A 21,886-nucleotide genomic window follows, 5' to 3' on the forward strand; every position below is an offset into this window, starting at 1 on the left:
GGATTTCAGGCCATAAATGCTAGAACATCCGTATGTAGGCTAGGACTCAAAGATGGAGTCCTCTGCAGTTGTTTCTTGAAGCTGCCAGTTTGTCTCGGGTTTTCCTAATTTCTGATGATAGTGGATGCGTTTGGTCTACCGCCACACTTCCATGACTAATAGATATATTTGCAGCTTTCCTCTTGTTGCTATTCGCAGATCCCAAGGCAAAGATCATGTTTACCTTCTGCTCATTAGAGAAATACATGGCAACTGGAACGAAACAAACCGCACCTTTAAACCTTTGCACTGACGTTGTCAACTCGCTTTCGTGGTGACAAGGTTTGTGGCAAAAGAAAAAAAAAATCATCCATGCACTTTATCTTTGCTAAGACAACGAACAGCTATCACAGCTTGTCTCCAACTAACACTAAATGCGACGTGTTACCTCGGCAGGGATGCGGCAGATAAGGCTTGATAACGACATTTTTCTATATTTGCTTTATTTCGTTCTGGATAACTCAGAGGGAGCTTGTGTGAGGGTGCTGCTTTATGATCCAGGTTAGGGTGGTCGTGTGCCTCAGCTTTTTCCTTCATCTCGCGACACCTGAAGACATGGCCACAGTCATTTCAAGTCTAAAATATACAGGGCCTGGCCTTGATAACTTCAGCCCACCTCTCATAAAAATGATAGCGTACCTAATATTTCAAATATTCTGTCATATAGTGAACCTTACCTTTAAGACAGGAATCTATCCAAGTTCTTTGCAAAAGGCCAAAATAATCCCCGTTTTAAAGAAGGGCGATAAGAGTAACATCTCACTACCGCCCTATTGCTATACTTTCCTTCTTTAGTAAATGTCAAAAAAACTAATTGTAATATGCTTAACAATTTATGAAAATTTAGTATCCTATCACCAAACCAATTTGGGTTTAGGGAGGGATACTCAACTGATTTGGCATTAATATATTTAACAAGCAAGATTCGGGAAGCAATTGACACTGTAAATTTTGCTGGCGCATTATTTATTGACCTTTCTAAAGCGTTCAATTCACATGTTCATAACATACTTTTTGCTAAATTAGACTATTGGTATAACTGGCCTGGCACTGCAATTATTACGTAACTATTTGAGAGATAGGGAATATATTCTATTAATATCTAGCACTTACAGACACCCTAAAACAACTAACATTGGTGTACCACAAGGATCTATATTAGAACCACTCTTGTTTTTAATATACATGAACGACCTCTCACAGTGCCTAAAGTCCTCGAACCGTATCCTTTACGCTGACGACACTACCATCTTCTCCTCAGACAAAAGTCTTGATTTATTAATTTGCAAGCTCAACCACGACGCGGCTAATATTGTAACCTAGTGCCAACTAAACAGACTACGGATTAATACTGCGAAATCTAACTTTGTCATTTTCTCAGCTAAACAAAAGCATATTTCAGTGTATCCATCACTAAACTTTGCTTCCAGCACACTTTATCTTACCGATAGTGTACTGTTTCTTGGTGTCATATTAGATAAACACCTAAAATTTGATGAGCACGTTTTATCCTTGGCAAAGAAGGCAGCATATGGGATTAGAATATCAATTAAAGTTTGTAATTTCTTTAATGTAAAGACACTCATCTCCCTCTACTATGCCTTTAGTCACACACATATTAATTATTGCATAAGATCATGGGGAAACATGTATCCCACATATTTATCCCAACTAAAGCATACCCAAAATCAAGCAATTTGCATGCATCATTACACGTAGCAGCTACACATGAGAAGCATCTCCATTGGTCAGCTCTAACGGTATTTTATTGTTACAGAAACTAAATAAATACTCACTTGGAATACTTGTTCATAAATCTGTTAACGGAAAGCTCCCATTCCCTATATTTACTAACAGCCAGTGTTCACATTCCACATTTACCCGTTTCGCTTCTACCAACAGCTATTTACAACCATAACCTAGAACTAATTATGACAAATTTACTACTAATTTTTCAGCCACACTACTTCGAAACTCATTACCGTGTCATATTAAGATACTCTCATTTTTATACATTCAAATAAACCTTCATAAATTTTTACACTCAATATAACAATTTCATCGTAATTATATTACAGCGTTAGCTAGTGACTGACTTAATATAGTGTCTTGTGTGTTTGCATATAGCTGTGTGTATATGTAATACCCATTTGTAACCTTATCATTATGCACAATAAAGAATACTAGAATAGACGGTGACAACTGAACGCATCTCGAGTTGATTGTGCGGGCACCGTATCAATGAGGAAGCTGGCCTTCACACCCCAGGAGATGATGCCAATAACTATACTGCCATGCAAAAGGAGGGAAAGGCGCAGTAAAATGTTCACCGCAGAATAGCTGTCCAATCTCAAGATTGATTTGGCGGTGCTTTAGGAATGTGTGTGAGGAGTGGTGGCGCGGGCAAGGGGTATGCCGCTTTATTTCGGGGCGAAGGGGGGGGGGGGGTTGCGGCCTGTGCACGTGCCAGCTTAAGTGGGATTTTGCAACTGCAGACTGCAAGTCAAGCCAGTGCTTTTACTAGAAACCGTCCTTAGAACCATTTTCTAGAAATACATTTTGAACACGTGTCACAGAATGCATTGCCATTCCAGCTAATATTTATACATAGACTTTGCACAGTGCAGAAACATTACCTAGAACAGCAATGCACATCGCTTAAGATTTTGAGTACTTTGGTAACACTTAAAGAGCGCTAACCTAGTCACTGCTACATAACTGCACAGACGTTCCGTAATGTAATCCAAAGCCGCCAAATAGGGCACTAAACAAGGGAGCAACATTTTATTCTACTTATTCTGCTTGCCACTGTCGCACACCTGCCTTTGTACAAGCATGCTTTTTAAATTCAGTTATACTATTTGTCAGTTGATTTTCCAGGGCAGCTTACATGAAATCTAGTCAACGGCTGACCATTAGGAATAATTTGGATATCCTCAGACAGAACACAACGAGCAGTGCGAGAAGGTGTATACAAAGGAATGCGAAGCCTATTTTCACCTCTACACCTATACTCTATCACTCCAGCTGTTATTTTAATTTCCAAACACATGTTTACTTACCTTTCTCCTACCATTCTCACAGCATTCAAGGTGTAACTGTCGAAGGCCATGAGCTACCTCTTTGTTTACCTCTGAGTACTTCGACATGATAACAAAACATGCTGAATAGTTTCTGCACTACAGACTAATCGTCATCGGCAAATATTCGCCTATAACACCACGTTTTGAGAATTAGGCACCCTTATATGGTTTAGAACAGTAGTGCTGAGAAATTTCAAGTGTCACAGTTTCTCCCTTTGATTTCATTCTTTGGTGTGTAATATAGTTCCATACCCGATTTTCTCTTTACAAATCACCCCTATCCCCTATATTGCTCCCCCACCTTGGTATAACAACCTTTCCTCTGCCACTGTACACATCTTCCGCAAACATATTTACTGGTTAGTTCCACAACGACACATCTGGACGTTTTCTCCACTCTGACCACATTTTTCGAAAGTTGCCAATACTTTTTCATGTTTTTTCAACATCCTCTCATGAGAATGTGGAAGACATGTTTGTTGTCAAATGTGGGCAACCACTGAAATCTCCTGCACCATTTGTGAGGATATTTTCTGGAAGTTTCTAGCGAAAACGTGAGTGCAGCTAAAAGCCTTTAAGTGCCTTGACACCCTAATGCTACATTTGCTGTCATTTACTCATGCACAGAAATTAAAACTACATACATGTAGTATGATGTATTATGCACAAACATTGTTACGTCTATGGAATGTGCACTAATTATTCAGTGCATAATATGCCAATTACATACTGAAGCTTAGAATATGAACATTCAGAATAGATTCCGTGTGGTGTAGTTTACCATGCAAGTTGTTGTTGATTAGCTAATTAGGCCCTAAGAAAATGGCATTCAGTTTTGGATATCACAAAGAATACTTATCCTAGGAAATAAAATAATTGGATTTTTGAAATGTACATGTTATAAAAATTGCTCAAAAAAGATGCTACTAATGTCACTTGAAGTGCTTCATTCTACCTTAAGAGAGTAAAAGTGCCTTCATTATGTGGGACACACAGGCAGTGCTAGTCCACATGCCAAGTATGTGTTGTAGCTCAAGGCAGGTTCTGAGCAAGATGAAAGCCATCATAGAAAAACAAATTTTCAAAAGCATTCATTTGATGAAGCCATCAGCCCCATACAACTTACGTTCAAGGGCCTCCATGCCAGAAGAGTCCACGAAGCCGTAGGAGCCTTGCTTGTGGTGGGACAGCTTCTCTCCCACGACCTTGCCCTGCTCATCTAGGGAGGAGCGCTGAAGCTTCTTTGGTGTTGGGTTCGACTTGCATTAAAGAAACAAACAACTGAAGCATACGGGAAAATGGTGAAAAGAGAATCGAATGTTAAATTTCGAAAACCAAACGTGCTTAAAACCGGCGATTTCACCAGCCCTTTGTTATATGGTCTTTTATCTGCCCGTTGTTGGTACCCCATGACCTTAAAGTTCGCTTCCATTCTACCCCGACTTACTTCCACCTTGATAGGACTGGCGAATTTTATTATTTGGCAGGCCAAATTCAACAAGATGCTCAAAAAGCATCGAACCACAATTTAACAAAAGTTGTTGCTGAGCTAGTTATAGTTCATGACTTAGAAACAAAGGTTATGGCGCTAAGCAGACGAGAACGAAGTGAGACACAAACAACATATACAGGCACCAAATTCCAACTGTTTATTCACCAGAAACCATGAAATTTTATACATGAAACCTGAGTGCAAAGTAATCGCAGTAGATACACTAACACGGGTGATTGAAACTAATGCTGCTCATAAGCCAGTGATCTGAACTGAATCATCGTGCCAGGTACATAAGAGCATGCGTGTATTGCAGGCGTAATCCAAGTATCCAACCAAATGAGGCAGCTGCACATTCTAATCTTAGTGGTGATTACAGGAGGTCATTTATTAATGGCATTTCTTTGTCGCTTAATGCTAAGGACTGTGCACTAACACACATATTTCTTGCTCTTTTTATAAAGATAGCCTTGATTACCTCCCTTTAGGTGCGGTTTTTTGCTTTCCTTAGAAAGGTTGTTTTGTCCGGGAGCGGCATACAACCACAGTACTTGCAGACATCTGCTTTCGCACTCTGCTTGTGAGCTCTACGCGCCATGCACGGCTACAAAGTTTAACTGAGATGTTCACAGCAGTATATACTATCTGCAGAGTATCTTTTTACCAAGCCCGACGGGTGGTTCAGTGCCCGTTTAATGTTCATAAACAAAGTAGAAATCTAGTGCATCTGATTTTTTTTATCAAGAAAAATGGGCAAGGTAAGGGTCTAATACTTGTTGCACAGTGGCAAACAGTTTCCTAATATCAGCTTCTCTGCCATACAGCCCTCTTATGAGGCAAAGTATACAAATGCCGCAAACGCGACTTTGGGCACAATTTGTTTGAGAAAAAAAATTAAAATGCGTGTTAGAACCGAGCCAGTACCATAATCAGACATTGTGATCTCCAGTTACTGCTTTAAAAACTTCTTAGGGCAGGCAGAAAATAGGTGTTTTGGACGAGAGATGACATGTGTTCTATGAATTCAGTATCCCCAAAGCTGCCACTACACAGGTCACTATTGGGGTTACCACAGGAGTCAGGCTATTTGATGTAGGGCAATTTTAGGGTCGAAATAATGAAAGTTTAGACCCATGGAAATGCATGGCTGCCGGCCAATACCTATGGTTGGTATCGAATTAACCAGAGTCAAATTAACAGAAGTCAACTGCACAATGTTGGCTGAAGAAAGGCAACTGTTCCGAGCAATATCTATCAGCACTATGTAATTATTGGTATGTGTATGTATTCTGTTTGTAATGCTCTTCATAACTTTTGCTTCTGTCATGTGATCATGTCTCCACTTAGAGGACAAGAGTGTCGCTATGTTGTTAGCATCATCTCAATTTTTAGCAAGTGTGTCATATCAGAGTTCATATTCATGATAATTGAAGAAGGTTCTGGAAATGTATCAGCCAGGGTGGAATGTGACGACATGGCAAAAAATATGGCTTGGGTGTAAGCTGCATCATTCAATTCTACCGACATCAAATGCTGTATCACTGCTACATATTTTACTTCCAAGTTATATTTGCATAGATTATCTACCAGCTTGCCAGTTCCCACTGCCACATGACAGTACCTCGTTAACATTTTGACCATGACTGCAAAATGAGAACGTCTTGTGCATACCATGCACAAGATCTATTCATATGCTGTATAGTGTCACAACTATTGAGAAAATCCAGATGCGCGTTATGTCTTTTGTAAAGGTCGACGCACACTTTTAGGGTTTGAAAATGCAGTCTGCAATTTCTTTTGAAATTGCTGAACCTAGTAGTCATGGCAGCAATGAAGATTTAAACATTAAACAAAAATGGGAAAGAGAACATTACATCCTTTTGTTGCATTCTATTTGCCATTTCCCATTCTCTGTGAGCCACGAGGTTACGCAGCCGACACTGCAGTGTTGTCCAAAGCCTGGAAGACAATGAACCACCTTCCAAGTGCCCCATCAGGATGACAGATGGACTCAATTTCTGTGCAAGCTAAAATGTGTCTTCTACATCATTAAATCCAGTTTTGTTGCTTAACTATGATAGCTTTGCCAGACCAAAGTTTGAGAAAGAAAAGACAGCTCAAGTAATATAGAAAGGAACTAAGATTACTACACGCTTCCATACGATGAGGATAATCATTGAAGTGCTGTATACCCTGGCACAAATGCCAAAGTATTCATAAAGATCTCCCGATTCAGTGCGGGAACTTCTAGGAATAAATCACTGAAATTAGGCTGACAAAGAATCAGAAGTGCCTGTTCATCATCCTTTCTGTTGGTGTTGTGGTTGTATGTACGTATATACTTATGACCTTTTAAAGTATCAAAACTGAAGCACACGTGGCAAGTGCAGACTGGATACCTGTATGCTATTGTTGGATCGTGGACTGTGCTTGCGATGCTTGTGGTTGGAGTGTATGGAGAGAAAGCGTTCCACGATCAGGAACAGGTAGATGCCTCCAAGGGCAGCAAGGCCATGCCACACATAGTTTTCCCCGTCGCCGCCTTCTTCCGAGTGCTCGTGGTGCTCGCCGGACATAGCCTGCATCCATTGAAGACAACATATTCAAAGCTGTTGCATCTCCTCTGGGACAGTGTCATTTGTTATTGCCACACATTTCAAGAATCGCAACAGCAGTTGCCAAACAAGCAGCCCAAATGTACCAATTAGGGTTTTTTTTTTTTATTCTGCAGGCATGTGCGTCAAAGCACCAGAGTTTTATTGCTGACCAAAATTTTTAAGGCTAGGCAATGCTATGTTATATTTGTTGGACAATTAGCAGTTATTTCATCAATATTGCTGCTCTATGCAACTTATACCAAAGCGGCAGTAAGCAAGATCAATCTGCACTTCAAGATCTGTTTGCCCATTCTACTTATGCTTGCGGACACTGTGTTGGCCGAGTTAACAACTAACCTTTGATGACCAGCTTCTCATTGACTTGATTTCTTAAACCGGTTAAAATGTGGCTGGTGCAGAAGCAAGCAATAAAAAATGCAAGCACTCTGCAGAAAGAAAAGCAAGGAAGAAGCATCAGTCGTAAGGCACGCAGCCGTCACTTGGTCAAGAGCCAGTTCCCATTGATCACAGGGTTGCACTAGCCTTATGCTTCCAGTCTCTCTATTCAAACAGTATATTACCCAGGCTCCACGTTCCTGTTTTACATTGACGCTGTTTTTGCCAGTTTAGCTTACAAGCAGGATTCATCTCGAATAGCCACCAGCCAAGCATGCAGAGATGTCACATATTTTCTCCATCAGCTTACAAAATATTAAAGGATAATCAAATGAGATATTGCATGTGTTGAGCCATAGTAGGAGGCGTAAGTGAGCACAGGGCTTTTTGTTAAACGAGGTCTAGACCTGCCCAAACCACCCACCTCCGCCATTCCACTTGCTTTTTCACATGCTATGCATCCTGGAACATATTGTGGACATTTCACAAGAAATGAAAGGCAACCACAAGATATAATACTCATTATTTATTCAATAATCACTCACCACACTTTCACATTGTAATGTACGAGGCTGTTGCACAATGTGTATTTTCCCCCACAGCTAATTATAAACAATCTGCAACCATGCATCAGGCACTGTAACACAAACTGGCACAAAGAAACTATATTAACAGCTTTCCCTCTTTATACAAGAAAATCAACAAGGTGTTGATTGTTGCGCAGTTATAACTGCGCAGGCTCCTTTTTGAGCTCTCGTTATCTCAAACAAAATCACTTATGAAGTTAAGTTTTCTAGAAATGGATAACAACCTCAACAAAAATGTTGCATAGAACTTTTCAAACCCGTAAGCATTTGGATAATCTAAATAAAGGTTCTGGTGCTTATGCACCCTATTCTCATGTATTTAAAGCAAAAGCCTGCATTCTTTTGACCAATGCTGAATGATTAAGGCAGAGATAGATTGATAAAGAGATAGATAGATAGATTGATAAAGAGATAGATAGATTGATATAGAGATAGATAGATTGATATAGAGATAGATAGATTGATATAGAGATAGATAGATATAGAGATGGATAGATATAGATAGATAGATAGATGGATAGATATAGATAGATAGATAGATATAGATAGATAGAGAAAGATAGATATAGATAGATAGAGAAAGATAGATAGATATAGATAGATAGATAGATAGATAGATAGATAGAGAAAGATAGATAGATAGATAGATAGATAGATAGATAGATAGATAGATAGATAGATAGATAGATAGATAGAGATAGAGAAAGATAGAGATAGAGAAAGATATAGAAAGATATAGATAGATAGAGAAAGAGATAGATAGAGAAAGATAGAGAAAGAGATAGATAGATAGAGAAAGAGATAGATAGATAGAGAAAGAGATAGATAGATAGAGAAAGAGATAGATAGATAGAGAAAGAGATAGATAGATAGAGAAAGAGATAGATAGATAGATAGATAGATAGATAGATAGATAGATAGATAGATAGATAGATAGATAGATAGATAGATAGATAGATAGATAGATAGATAGATAGGGGGTAAACAGGATGGGAAAGGCAGGGAGGTTAACCGGGTGAGACTGGTTTGCTACTCTGCACTTGGGGAAGGGTAAGGGGAAATGAAAGATGGAAAAAATACCAGAGATAAAAGCAAACTAATGGGGAGAAAAAATGTAGGGAAGGTCGTGAACGTTCATGAGAATTACAGTCTCTCCAATAAGCGACTCGAACATAAAAATGTCAAGAGTGCCTTCACTGTCTTGTGGTGCGACGGCTGTATAGGTCGGCGTTCCAGGACTGCCTGCTCCGAAAATGGAAAATGGCTAATTGTCAAGATGCGCCATTTGATGCGTCAAGAGCGCGGTCGCGAGTGACTGCCTGTGCGTGTTGTATCGGGGACAACGACAAAGAATACATTTGATAGTTCCTTCATTGCCGCAGTGGTCACACACAGCATTATTCTCCCATCCAATGCGCAAAGCAAACAACTTCGTAAACGCGACGCCAAGCCACAGTCAGTAAAATATTGTTGTCTCAGGTTGGGATAGTTGTTGGGAGAGTTCAGGCAGAGGCTGAAGTTGCAGACAGGGGTCCAACTGATGTAGACGTGTGTGCTGGAAACTAGATATGTTCCACAACGATTGTAAGGCATCATATGGAAACACTCGAAGTTTCACTGCTGCATCTCTTCTTGACAGCGGGATTGGCTCCTGCACATCGTCTTCATGAGCAGATTGAGCAGCTTCATCGGGCTTTTCATTACCCATTATGTCCCAGTGGCTAGGGAGCCACTGAAATGTGATCTGTCCTTGCTCGACGAGGCAATGAAGAACTTGCGGATTTGTAGCACTAGTTGTTCGCATGGTCCACGGCGTAAGGCGGAAAGCAAGCAATGTAGAGCTACCTTAGAGCCATTGAAAATGCTCCACTTTTGAGGTGGTTCCTGTCGAATTGTGCATAATGTGCTATGAAGAGCAGCAAGCTTCTTGGCTGTGGATGTAGTCTGATGCGATGTCTTGAACTTGAAGGTGGCGACTTTCGCCGCAAAAATCACTGATCCAGCAGAACCGTCAACGGTGGTTGAACCATCAGTGTATATATGAGTATGATCGTTGTACTGTTTGTACAGCAAGAGCAACGAAAGTTGCTCGATAGCTGGTGATGAGAGCTGTGCCTTCGTTTGAATCCTGGGTACTGTCAGTCGAACGTGTGGCTGAGCACATGATTAAGGCATAGGGGGTAGACAGTGCAATGACCTGCTCATAAAAAGGCAATAGCAAACATTGAAGGTGCTCGTGGAACACATAACTAGACTGTGCAAAACTCACATGAGGCAGCAGATGCAAAAGGGCGTCGCCCGTCAGGCTTCCAACAGCAAGTCCAACCAGGAACTGGATGAGTGTGTGATAGAAAACTTTCTGCATTAGTGGCACTATGGCCACACTGAGCAGGCCGGTAAGGCTGATGCCGAGCACACCAAGGAAGGCGTACACCCACACTGGCAGAGGAGAGAAGGAAAGGGAAAAGACAACGGAGGACAGGGCTGTGAGAAAATGGGAACTCAATACACACTGACCTCGCTGCAAATATACCCTGGCAACTAAATATATCATTAACCTGCCCTCTTAAATACTGAAGGTCAGGTTATCGTCACAACATATATATCAACACAGCCTAAAACGGCACTTCTTCAATGCACTGACTTCTTTGAAAGACTACGTTGTGTACCATACACTGAGTAGTATAGACAGGAATGCCGACTCCTCTCGTCCGAAAGGGACAGAGCTTGAAACGCCAGTTGCAAGTTCACAGTTCATTCAAGAGAAAAGTGTGTGTGTGTGTTTGGGGGGTCGGAGTCTGCTCCAATCAACTGATGGAGTGGGCATGCAGCTATGCTAAGCTCAGGTCCCTTTGCCGTTGCTATATCAATGGCACACAGCCATGATTGGCCATGCTCCCACACCTCCTTGCCCATTTCTTGTGTTCTCTGCTCGGCACATGCCCGGATGCTAGTAGCACATATAGGTATTGTGGTTCCCGGAGCAACATTAGAATATGAAACATGTCTTCATTTCATTTAAATTCATTCACTTGTATTATACCTTACAAGCCCCATGGTGAGCCTTTATTAAAGGTTACATGAAATTGTGCTATGCAAAGGAACAATAAAACAAAAATTAATGAAATACGAAGACTACATAAGAAACCAGAAAATGGGGGATGGGGGGACACAATGGCAGTCTGTGTCATTTATAGCTGTCATAACAACAGTGAAAAGCTTTTAGAGCAAGGATGCCTTTTAGTACTGTTTTTATCTGAGCGTCATTCAAGTAGATGGATGCTTAGCATGCTTCTCTTGCGATGCTTCTTGTGTCACTCGGTTCTCTCTGTACCTCGTGGCATTCCCATGAAGGTGGAAGCTTGAAACTTTCCGGATGGAGAAATTGTTCCGGCAAAAGTTAATTCTGGCTTGTGCTCAAAAAGTTTGTGCTGTTGCCATTTTGTGCTACTGTGGAACTGCTTGTACCACATTTTTCAGCAAGATCATTGTTGCAAGGCATATTCAAACCATTCTCTTCGCTGAACAGATGCCTGTAGCATCCAGGCTGCAATTTATGGGAAGCATCTTGAACACAAGGCTGACAATTCCCATTGCAGCATGTGCCTCAGTGAGAGAATGCTCCTACTGTGTGCCATGGTAGACAAATTGTCTTTCTGCCTTTCCACATCAGCGAGTTGCACCTGGCTTCCCTAAAAAATCGTTAAATCTGCTCCCTTTAAAATCCAATCAAGGGACAAGCCTTTTACTCTAATAGGACATTCCCTTTACGTTTGCTGAAGTACTTATCAAAGGTCAGCTGCTACTTGGAATGTTGTGCACATAATTTTTTTGCTTTAAGCGATCATTTATGTCCAGAAATTTTGTCGCCACTGGTGCAGCAGCTGCGAATCAGATGACGCTGCAAACAGAAAGCTTATCCTGTCCTATGCCACACCCGGTTGATTTATTATAGCAAGGCACGAAGCACTTCAATTACTGTTCTGTTCCACCTTTTGAAGAACCTATACTAAACAAAGCGCCAAACATGAAAAGTACGTAGCACATAACCTTCACTTCTGTGTAGACGTGGGAAACGTACTTCTGCTATGCCTTTTTTGTACAACTATTTTTTTGTCTGCTTTCTCTAGGGACATGTACAAATGTGTTGCATACGTGTAGAGAAAGCAGAGGCTAGTATTCATATGCATTTTTTTATTTCTGCACATATAATTTTGAGTTGGATCCCTGTAAAATATAGATGCTGAGGGCCCAAGTTTCTAGCAGACGACAAGCTTGATGTGCAATGCCCCACCAGCTCCACACTGCTGATGCTGCCATTCTCCACCACTACAGTGCATGCGCACATGGAAGTAAGCTATGGAATGTTTTCTACGAGCTTCGGCAGACGGTGCTACACAAGAAGAGTAGTTGGCCGGGTTTGGAAGGAGAGAAGAAAGCATGTGTGAATGCTAGGAAGTGGAGCAGAGGGAAACACCAAAGAAGTTAACTAGATGCCCAGTGTCCACGTTTCGTCCCTAAGTGATGTATTCCACCGCGAAGGAGTCAGCGCTCCTATCTTCTTACTCCGTGGTGTGATCACAGTGAATACATACAAGTCAGCAGCAGGATAGCACTAATACAAGCACTCTGCATGTGCTCAGAATGCGCTTAAGAGCACATTCCAACCCTGGTGTGAAAATATCAGGAAATTGCACAGTCCATTACTACAGCTCTCTTTCTGCACAAAGGTAGGACAACTGAATGAACAAAAATAAATTTATTAAATTTTTCTTTATTACAGTGAACACATACTGCACATAAGAAAACCAATTTAGGTTAGTTGATATCTTATGTATGCCAAATAGTTGTTGCAAGTAAAAATGTCCCAGTGTTGAAAGAACCAACCTTACGAGATCAATACAATTTTAGTTTAGTCAGTATGAGACTAGGAGGAACTATGCATAAGCCTATGAGATGGTATGAGAAAGTATATTTCAGTGGCAGTAGGAAGTGAAAAACTGTTCGTGTCAGTGAAACACAGTGCTTCACAGCCTGGCTAAGGCAGTATACAGGACAACCTCGCAGACAGTTCTTGAAAACACTTACCTTTAAAGTCTACTGTTGTCTCTTCACCGTCGCTATGATGGTGGATGTGGCGGTTGGCCTTGGGCAGAGAACAATGCTTCTCATCCAGCTGATAGACGAGTGCCGGACAAAGGTGCATGAAGTCCTTGAGGTTTATGACATTAGCCTCAGGACTTGTGTCTACAGTGTGCAGAATTTCTGTTGCTGTTAGGCACTGCACCAGCAAAGTTGAGAATAAAGAGGCAAAGGTCAATGTTGCGACTGCCTGTGTGCCATGAGAGAATAAACAGTAATACGATTGAATTCTGCTATATAAAACACCATCTATCACATCATCAGTATTGTCCAATTTCTATTATGTGTACTGCGAATTACATGCTTTATATATTTATATCCGTGTGTGAATATTCAAAACTTTCAAATAATGAATGAAATGATGTCGTCCTATTCAAGTCAGTTTTGAAATCAAATAGTCAATATTCATAAATCCAAATATTTTTTCCATATGTTTCGAATATTTCGTAAGATTAACTAAGGTATTGTAAATTTTCACCCCCGCAGGCATAGTATCGACATAAAACATCAGAACTGGTGTAGTGGAGCAGGCTATGTCACTTAGGTAGCCATTACTTTACAAGCTGCGCAATGATCATTCGCACTCTTTGAAAGGCCATGTGCATGTGAAGAAACTACTTGTCAGCATCTAGTGCTCCAATTGTACTTTTAATAAAACAACGTTTAATAACATACAGTGAGCTCTCGTTAAGATGAACCCAGTTAACCCGAATTCTCACATATAACGAACAACATGGAAAGACTTGTTTGATTTGCCATAGAGTCAATGCAAAAAAAAAAAAAATCACTTAAGACGAACCACCTGATTTATGCTCTTCGGCACCGCTACCGATCCTGGAGGCTAGGGTGCCTCGATATGTCGTGCCCTGGGGCACGCACATTGAAGTACCTTACTAGAGGCCTGCAGCGCACTTCGCCCGTAGCCGAAGGCAAAAACAAGAGGAGGAAACAAAAAGTTAGCGACGTTTCACGTCGTGAACGCAGGTGACGTGCAAGCATATGGGCGCTATAGTGCACACGAAGCTATCGCCCTTCGGTGCGCCTAGACTCCTACACTGTCTGCATCGTAGATCGTATTCAAGACAGGGCTCATAAGGCCGCACCATACGCAGGAGCTGCCGGAGTAGAAAACCCCCTTGTAAACATTCGCCGACTAACCAAGTTCGCAAGCATAACATCTGTGCGCACAAGCAAACGAACATGTCACACTCGACGACTATGGACTCTTGCTCTCAATGCTGACATGGGGAATCGTGCCAGTAGTAGTGATCAAAATCAGATTGCTTTCAAGATAAAGCCTGTGCGATAGCACCTGGCTGAAGTACAATGCCTCCATCCCCTCCGCCGGTGCCATGTGCGCGACGGAAGATCGCGCGCTTCTTCCCCCCTTTCCTTCCTTGCAGAATCAAGATTAAGCCGCCATCGTTGGCTCACCATCGCACGCTTTCACTTGCACACAAAGCGTACGACATGCGAGGATGATATTATCAGAAGACGAACCCGGTACGTCTGTATTGCAAACAAAATCTGCAGTAACTGAAAGAGGAAGTCAACCCAACACACCTCCACCTATCTTTCTCCTGTGCAACACTGTCTCCTTTCTCCTTCCCCACTTTGCTCAATGTCACCTAGAATTTCCTCTAGGTGGCATTGCTTTGCTGTGCGCTCGCGCTCCTTCATACTTTTGCTAGCTCAGAGCCTGCACCGATGACCTGTGAGGCGGCAGATGCCTGCTTGAACTCCCTAGTGAACTTTTTCTAGCAGCATGAATGCACAGAAGGATTTTAAAGGCCATTAGGTGACATGATGCCTTTTGTGGCTGATTGCGAATTTGCACAGAAGCGACGAACATCCATCATGGATGGGATCAAACCAATCAAGAGTACCACTTCAAGACTGTTTTCTATTAAGCTCAGTTAAATCAATGCTTTTCATGTTATTTTTTCTCCGCTGTAAGTCTACTTCAGTTACCATTTTGAAGCAAGATATTTGGATGCACCATCAACTTGGCATTGTCCATTTGCAGTGCCTACACTGATTGCCACCGTGTTGATGCTGAGAGAGACAGCAGAGCCTTTTGTGTGGCTATTATTCTTTTGATAAAGCAAACTTCTGATAAGATGAACAAATTTTCATGGTCCCTTCGAGTTCGCCTTAAAGGGAGTCTACTGCACTATGTAATGACAGAAATACACTAAGCTTAAGAATACTGGGATGCGAACATGATTTTATATTAATTGGGACAATGAATGTCCATTATTCGAAAGGTATTCAATATTCAATTCAGTCACTATATGATTCGGCCTCAAAAATCGCTATTCGTACACCCCGAATATTTAGCTGTATACTGAACCTATTTTGGCATGTAATGGATATAAAAAAATTTGTCTCAACAGGCACACGCTCTCTGGCAAAAGTGGCATGCCAGGTGTAAGCCCTGCTATGGGCGGCTGCAAAACAAACCCAAAAAGACTGCGCGGGCCATCTGGGCAGGGGGCATGCATCTCGACGAGATTGTTTGCACACTTGAGTAATCCCTGTCAATGGTTGACACAGAGTGGGGCCTTTCAGGCAAGCAAAGTAACCACACTGCCGGCACCCATGGCTGCCGCAAAGTTTGGGGAGCGGAGAGGACCACCAGCGCCACAGTAGCGGTCGCGCATCACAGTGAAAAGGGAGCTTCGGACCCCCCGCAGGCGTTTTCCTTACGCGCGGCCGGTTGGCAGGTGTGAACTCATTCACAGCTGGAGGTTCCCCGAATGGGCATCAGACGTCCTAATAGTCGTGCGCGTCTGGCTTCCGCGGTGCTCTGGTGGGTGACCTTGGAGTATGCGTGGTTTGGGTCTGGACGCAGGCAGCGGGGATTGCGCGGCATCAAGCGGGCGCGCGAGCTTCATTACTTTTTATGGGTTTGCAACGTGCTGACTGGCGTATGGATTCTTGGAACTGCACAAGAGCCTACGGTTTTGTCTCGTTCCGAGTCGCCGAAGGAACATTTTCTTCAGCTTACAGCCCGAACACGGGGCCGACGTTGGCGGGTGGACAATTATCCCGTGCTCCTCTGTGACAGTTTGCAAGCCAAACAAGTGTTTGCTTATGGCGCCGCATTGGCTTCGGTTTCTTGGAATCTGGTCGCATCGTGTACATGTTCGAGGATTGACAACATGGTCCCGACTTTTCCTGGCATTTAGGTTTTGCGCATGTGTTTTGTTGGTCAGCGCTTGTTACGCCAGCTGTGCTTGCGTGCCGTTTCTCCGAACTTGCGAGGTGTACAGCTGGCGTGACCTTCACCCCTTTGTTGTTATATATTGTGTATTTTGGGTGAGGATTCTACACTGTGAACTGTACTAAAAAAGATGTTCTTTGATTGATGGTTGTTCGACTGGCAAATCAGGCACGCAAGTTCTACTGAACGGATTGTCCGGTTGGGACGCAACCCGGCAGTAATTCACCAGTAACGATTTTGGGCGGAGCGTTGCATCTAGAAAACGCGGCCGCAGCACTCCGATAGGGAGTTCTGGATCTGGCTTCGGTGCTAAGCACCATTGGCTCTGCCGAAATAGGGTCGCCCTATGTGGTCCAAACCAGCGTAACTATTTGCAACCGATGTACTGTTGAAACTATGCAATCTTGTAACCGAATTTTGTAATTTTATCTGTAAATACAAGTTTTTGTTCGTTCGTTACTGCAGCATCTTTGTCCTTTGAGCCTAAGTCACGCATTGAGCCACCTGTGCAGACCGTCTCCGGTGCGTCTCGAGACGCCGACAGTGGGGGTGAATTTCAACGAATCAATCGATCGATCGTGGCATTGAATTCTTACTCCAGGCATTCGCAATGTGAGTCACTTGCAATTTCTCAAAAAGGGACACGACTTCACTGATGCTAGGCTCCAATTCAAAAATTGTAACATACACCTAGGAGTAATCAATTCTAGTTAACAAAGCAATAACTGACTTAATTCAATATTGTGATTTGTCGCGTAAGTAATACCAGCTTCTATATGTAATCCCACAAGAGATTTGATGAAACTGTACAGCTCAAAGAAATACAGAAGGATCCTGTTGACACATGTTTTAGAGGACCACGGAGAAGTAATTCATGATCCAGAAAAAAAGTGCCATCTGATAGCAGTGGCAGCTGCACAAACAATGAAACAAAATCCTACTCTAACAGAAAACCTTATCTTAAGTTTAACAGAAATGTCAGCGATCAGGCTAGTTGGCATTCCATGACCAAACTTCTTAGTGCAGAAACAATGGACGAGACAGAGTGGGAAAAGACATAGGGCTTGTGCATGTTTCCCCCTGTCTTGTCCAACGTTTCAACACTAAGAAGTTTGACCATGGAATAGGAAGCCAACAAACTATTGAAAATTCGCTCAGTACAGCTCATTATTGCTGCCTGGAAGTTATACTGAATGTTAAAGATTTTTTGGAGTGGTCATAGCTGTGAATCACCAAATGATGCATGTAATTTCTAGGCAACTCTTGGGTGAAATCACTGATAATAACAGCCTCATTTTTGAGCACTCGCAGCCCCTCTTCAGCACCCATGCTGCAGCAGTCTTAACATCACCGTGGCAATCCTTCGCCACACGGAAGGTTCTGCTATCACTTTCAGCATCAACATGGTGCCAATCAATATAGGCACCGCTAATGGACAATGCAAAGTTGGTGGTGCACCATCACAGTTCTTGGATATAACCACGGAAAGAAACGTAACAAACAGGAAGATAATACACATGGCCTTATGTAAACTAAACGGGACTGGTGCCAGGAAACTGTAACAAAAAGGAATGTATCAAACAGAGGTTCTGCTGAGCACCCTGTACATTAAGTCTCTAGAACATAACAGGATGGTGCAGTAGTGGCCTATATCATGTAGACTGCCATAGATATTCTTAAATAGACACTAAGGAGAGTTTCACTTGGGCCATAAAGCTGGATTCTTACATAACCTGCACCTGTAGTAGTCTCACAACTAAGTATCACAGCATCAATGCCTCATGTTTGGGAGACACAATGTTCTTCACAAAAGGCAGACATTCAAGTAATCCCATGGAAATGTTTATCCACATCTACAAAGCACAAATTAATCTCTGCAATACAAATACCTTAGAGCATTGCTTGTCATGTGTGATGTCATGTTTCTCAATTTAAGAAATGTACAGCCAAGGCCAATTTTTTTTACTCAACATCTGCTACCAGTTCTTCTGTTACAAGCCCATTCATTGGTAATGAAGCTCATGAGTCCCAAGTGGTCAAACCCGAACAGACACAGCATTCAGTTGCAACTGGACCATTTTTCTTAATATGAGAAGAAAAATCATCAGAAGAAATAAAATAATAACAGTAATAAAAAGCAAAAGTTTAGACTAGAACAGGTAAACTGAACTTTGACCTAACCTTTTCAAATGAGACTTCTGCTGTCCTTGTACTGGCTGTAACCATTGGCACGCTGGAAGCTTCTGTTGTGTTAGAGGAATTGGCTGCCTCTGTGCCATCTAGAAATGTGGGGAAAAAAAATCAAATAAAATCAAGCTTGTCTCCTTCCTTCCTTAAAACAAATAGTCAGGAAAAGGTGACTTCTGAAAGTTTAGATTTTATAATTATATGCTATGACATTTGACAATGGCAGGCTGCAGCACAAGAGACAGTCCATGAACCTGCCTGTAACCAAGTGCTTGCACTACAGTTTTGTGGATGGTTGCAAAATCTTAACTGGAGTGCTATTCTGTAAGGATTCTTCATTTTCCATACTTTTTACTATTTGTCATTGGCTGGCAGGAAGCCAAGCCACTCAAGCAAAGGAATTATTACATACCAGGGTCTCTGCTTTTTTATTTAAACAGACTTATTACAGAAATTAATGTGCACTGAATATCCTGTCTATGTACATTTGTCATTTTTGCTATATCTTTCAAATAAATGGTACAGACATTAATAGCAGTTCTCCTGTCAATTTTTTTTCCATAACATTTGCACTTTCTACTTCTTCAAGAGGAAATAGAATAACCAGTAACATTGAATTCCTTGCTCTGAAATTTAAACTCTGTTCTGCATTACACTTTAGTAAAAATCAGGCCACATTTACCCTGACTAGAAAGGTCCCTCTGCACCCTCGCCAGACGAGCTCCCTCAGACGTGTGTGCATGATCCGACTCTTCGCCACTGTGCTGGTGGTCGTGGTGGCTATCCACAACAGCACCTGCCATATCGCCGTGGATGTGGTTAGCATGGCGATTCACAAATCCCACATTAGCACCCTCTGGCCGGTGTGCAGACAGGTCGTGATCTCGTATGGTGATGTGTGCCAGGCCGAGGTTCTCGAGGAGGTGCTCAAAGCCTTCAAATGTCATCTGTCCATCGTGTCCATACTTGTCAAAGAGCTTGCGTAGGAAGTACTCGTGGTCACGAAAACGCTCGGGCGTCTCTTTTGCCTCCAGCGATGGCACCGCACTCAGCACACACAGGAAGATGTGACACCAGAAACACATCGCTCGGTAGCACTGTCCCACGTGCAGGCATGGCAGCGGAGAAAGAGACAGCATGAAAACCAAGAAAATAAGCATTGACACATCAGGAATAAAGTTTCTGCAATCAACTAGACAGAAATCTACTTGGCAATGATATGGCCTCTGTCTGCACAATTGGAAAAAACAGAACAAAGCCTGTTCATAAACTAGAGTATTTGCTAGTAACAGTTAAGCACAATGTGATGGAAGGTGAAGCAATTATAAAAGACAGATGGAAACCATGACTGAAGAAGTTGACAATGGCATGTGCAACCTTCCTTCCAATTAAAAGAGATTTATTTTCCCTATTGCATAATGACCATCAGTGTGTCTACATTACATAATAGGAGACGGAAAAATTTGCAAGAATGCACCATTCAAGGTGCACAATGAATCATCATCATCAGCAGCAGCAGCATCATACCTTCATCATCATCACCTTCACCATCATCCCCCTCCTCCTATTTTAAGTCCACTGCAGGAGAAAGGCCTCTCCATGCTATCTCTAATTAGCCCTGTCCTGTGCCAACCGATTCCAACTAGCACCTGTGAATTTCCTAATTTCATCACCCAACCTAGTTTTCTGCTGTCCTCGACTGCGCTTCCGTTCTCTTAGCACCCATTCTGTAACCCTAATGGTCCACCGGTTATCTAACCTATGCATTACATGACCTTCCCAGATTCATTTTCTTTCTCTTAATGTCAATTAGAACATCGGCTGCACCCATTTGCTCTCTGATCCAAAATTCCAAAGATGTTTTGCAAGTTCTTCCCATTAATTTTTTTCGGAGTACTGAAAGGTTTTGAATCATGGTTAATACATCTTTCTTTCACTTAAAAATTATGCTTTGGTGTACTTGCTGCAGCTAAATCTTTCCAAAATGCTTCTGTGATACTGTTAAGCTAGCCTTACTGTTTCAGTTAATGCATCAGTCCAAAGCATGCAATTGAAGCCTCGAATCTTTTTTGCAAGATCTGCAAGAAAGAATATGAAAAATTCTGCTAAGAAGAAAAAAAAAAATTTCAGACTTACATGAGTACTTCTGTGATGCCTTGATTTCAGAGCCTTCAACAGTCTTTGTTTCTTTGCCTGAAAAAAGAAAGTATAAGCACAATTAATGCCTCAAAAAAGCCACGACTGATGAAGCAATCTTCACTCTGAAGGCTAAGGTTGAACCAGCCCATGACAAAGCCACATATAAGATAAATGCTTAACTATATTAATTTATGTTTTTAACTATGTCTGAATAGTTTTTCCTACAGCTGCATTTGTCAACTGCTGAATAGACTTATTTCCATGGAAAGATTTTGCCGTCATAAACATGACAGCTAATGCGGAGAACATTTAAATCTGCATCTTATCAGCAGGTTTGGCATGAGCTTTGAAAACACATAAATACTAAAAGACATAGCCATTGCACCAAGTGCATCATATATGACCAATATTTCTGTGCAAGTAAACAACCATATAGGTTCAACCCTAAGTGGCAGCACAAATTTTAATGAGAATGTAGTACATGTAGCATTGTACTTCTAATGGCAGACCTTGCACATGACTATGAAAGCAATATGCATAACCTTGTGCAAATGTAGTGTGTGCAACTTACACACCGTTTTCCAGCTTTATGAAGCGTATACAAATGCCCCAAGCAATGTGCAAGATTTGTGTGCACGTGACAAGAATGGTTGCAGAGTCCCGAGGAGATGTTACTGCTTGGCATTTGCAAGAGCTGAAGAATCAGAACAGCTGTACACAACAACCTATAAAGATGCAGGGAAATCCCCCCCTGCCCCCGATTTCCTACGTGGCCTAGGAGGAGCCTGTAAAAGCTCTGTACATTGCAACTGCTGGTAGGGGCGCTTGAGCATATTTGTGGCATCGTTTCAAGGCAATCAATAGCATTATCAGTAAACTAAGCTGAGCTCGTTCCGTCAGCTTTTGCATGCTCTAAATGACTGCTACAGCCTTTCACTAAATTTTGCCAGCTTTCTGGTTGGACAGTGTTACTAGCAGATCCACTTCAGGATGTGTGT

The 21,886-nt window shown here is 41.9% G+C and overlaps 1 protein-coding gene across 7 annotated transcripts in view; it reads right to left on the reverse strand.

Annotated features, from left to right (window-relative positions):
• LOC135899966 (zinc transporter ZIP6-like) overlaps window positions 1-21,886 on the reverse strand; it is a 113,409-nt gene that overhangs the window by 23,496 nt on the left and 68,027 nt on the right. For all 7 annotated transcript variants that reach the window (XM_065429369.1, XM_065429366.2, XM_065429368.2 and 4 more), the window contains exons 3-9: window positions 20,886-20,942; window positions 19,432-19,846; window positions 18,744-18,841; window positions 13,283-13,475; window positions 10,464-10,633; window positions 7,014-7,193; window positions 4,249-4,381 (exon numbers count right to left, since the gene is read on the reverse strand). In XM_065429369.1, the coding sequence (XP_065285441.1) occupies window positions 4,249-4,381; window positions 7,014-7,193; window positions 10,464-10,633; window positions 13,283-13,475; window positions 18,744-18,841; window positions 19,432-19,846; window positions 20,886-20,942 (1,246 nt within the window). The remainder of the gene's footprint in view (window positions 1-4,248; window positions 4,382-7,013; window positions 7,194-10,463; window positions 10,634-13,282; window positions 13,476-18,743; window positions 18,842-19,431; window positions 19,847-20,885; window positions 20,943-21,886) is intronic.

The sequence above is a fragment of the Dermacentor albipictus genome, chromosome 4 (assembly GCF_038994185.2).
Source record: "Dermacentor albipictus isolate Rhodes 1998 colony chromosome 4, USDA_Dalb.pri_finalv2, whole genome shotgun sequence".
NCBI lineage: Eukaryota > Metazoa > Arthropoda > Arachnida > Ixodida > Ixodidae > Dermacentor > Dermacentor albipictus.